This window comes from Wasmannia auropunctata, unplaced genomic scaffold, assembly GCF_000956235.1.
Source record: "Wasmannia auropunctata unplaced genomic scaffold, wasmannia.A_1.0 LD308152.1, whole genome shotgun sequence".
In the NCBI taxonomy this organism is placed as follows: domain Eukaryota; kingdom Metazoa; phylum Arthropoda; class Insecta; order Hymenoptera; family Formicidae; genus Wasmannia; species Wasmannia auropunctata.
The window spans coordinates 1-319 of record NW_012054738.1 but is presented as its reverse complement, the minus strand read 5'-3'; the positions used below and the strand labels follow the sequence as shown (position 1 = coordinate 319).

The following is a 319-nucleotide window of genomic DNA, read 5'->3' as shown; positions in this document are numbered from 1 at the left end:
AGATTTGCATGCCTCCTCGAAGACGCAGAACCAAATGGAGCGTAGACTCTTTCTGGATGTTATAATCTGAAAGAGTCCTGCCATCTTCGAGTTGCTTGCCGGCAAAAATCAAACGCTGCTGATCTGGGGGAATGCCTTCTTTGTCTTGGATCTTGGCTTTTACGTTCTCAATTGTGTCAGAGGCTTCAACTTCGAGGGTGATGGTTTTGCCGGTGAGAGTTTTCACGAAGATTTGCATGCCTCCTCGAAGACGCAGAACCAAATGGAGCGTAGACTCTTCTGGATGTTATAGTCGGAAAGAGTTCTGCCATCTTCGAGT

General features: G+C 47.0%; 1 protein-coding gene across 1 annotated transcript; it reads right to left on the bottom strand.

Annotated features, from left to right (window-relative positions):
- Window positions 1–4: 4 nt before the first annotated feature.
- On the bottom strand, window positions 5–315 carry LOC105461148 (ubiquitin-like; the record flags this gene model as incomplete). Its single annotated transcript, XM_011707631.1, is given in 2 exon segments — window positions 5–276; window positions 279–315. Coding segments are annotated over 2 exon segments (309 nt in total), but the record flags the coding sequence as incomplete, so codon positions are not given.
- Window positions 316–319: the final 4 nt, after the last annotated feature.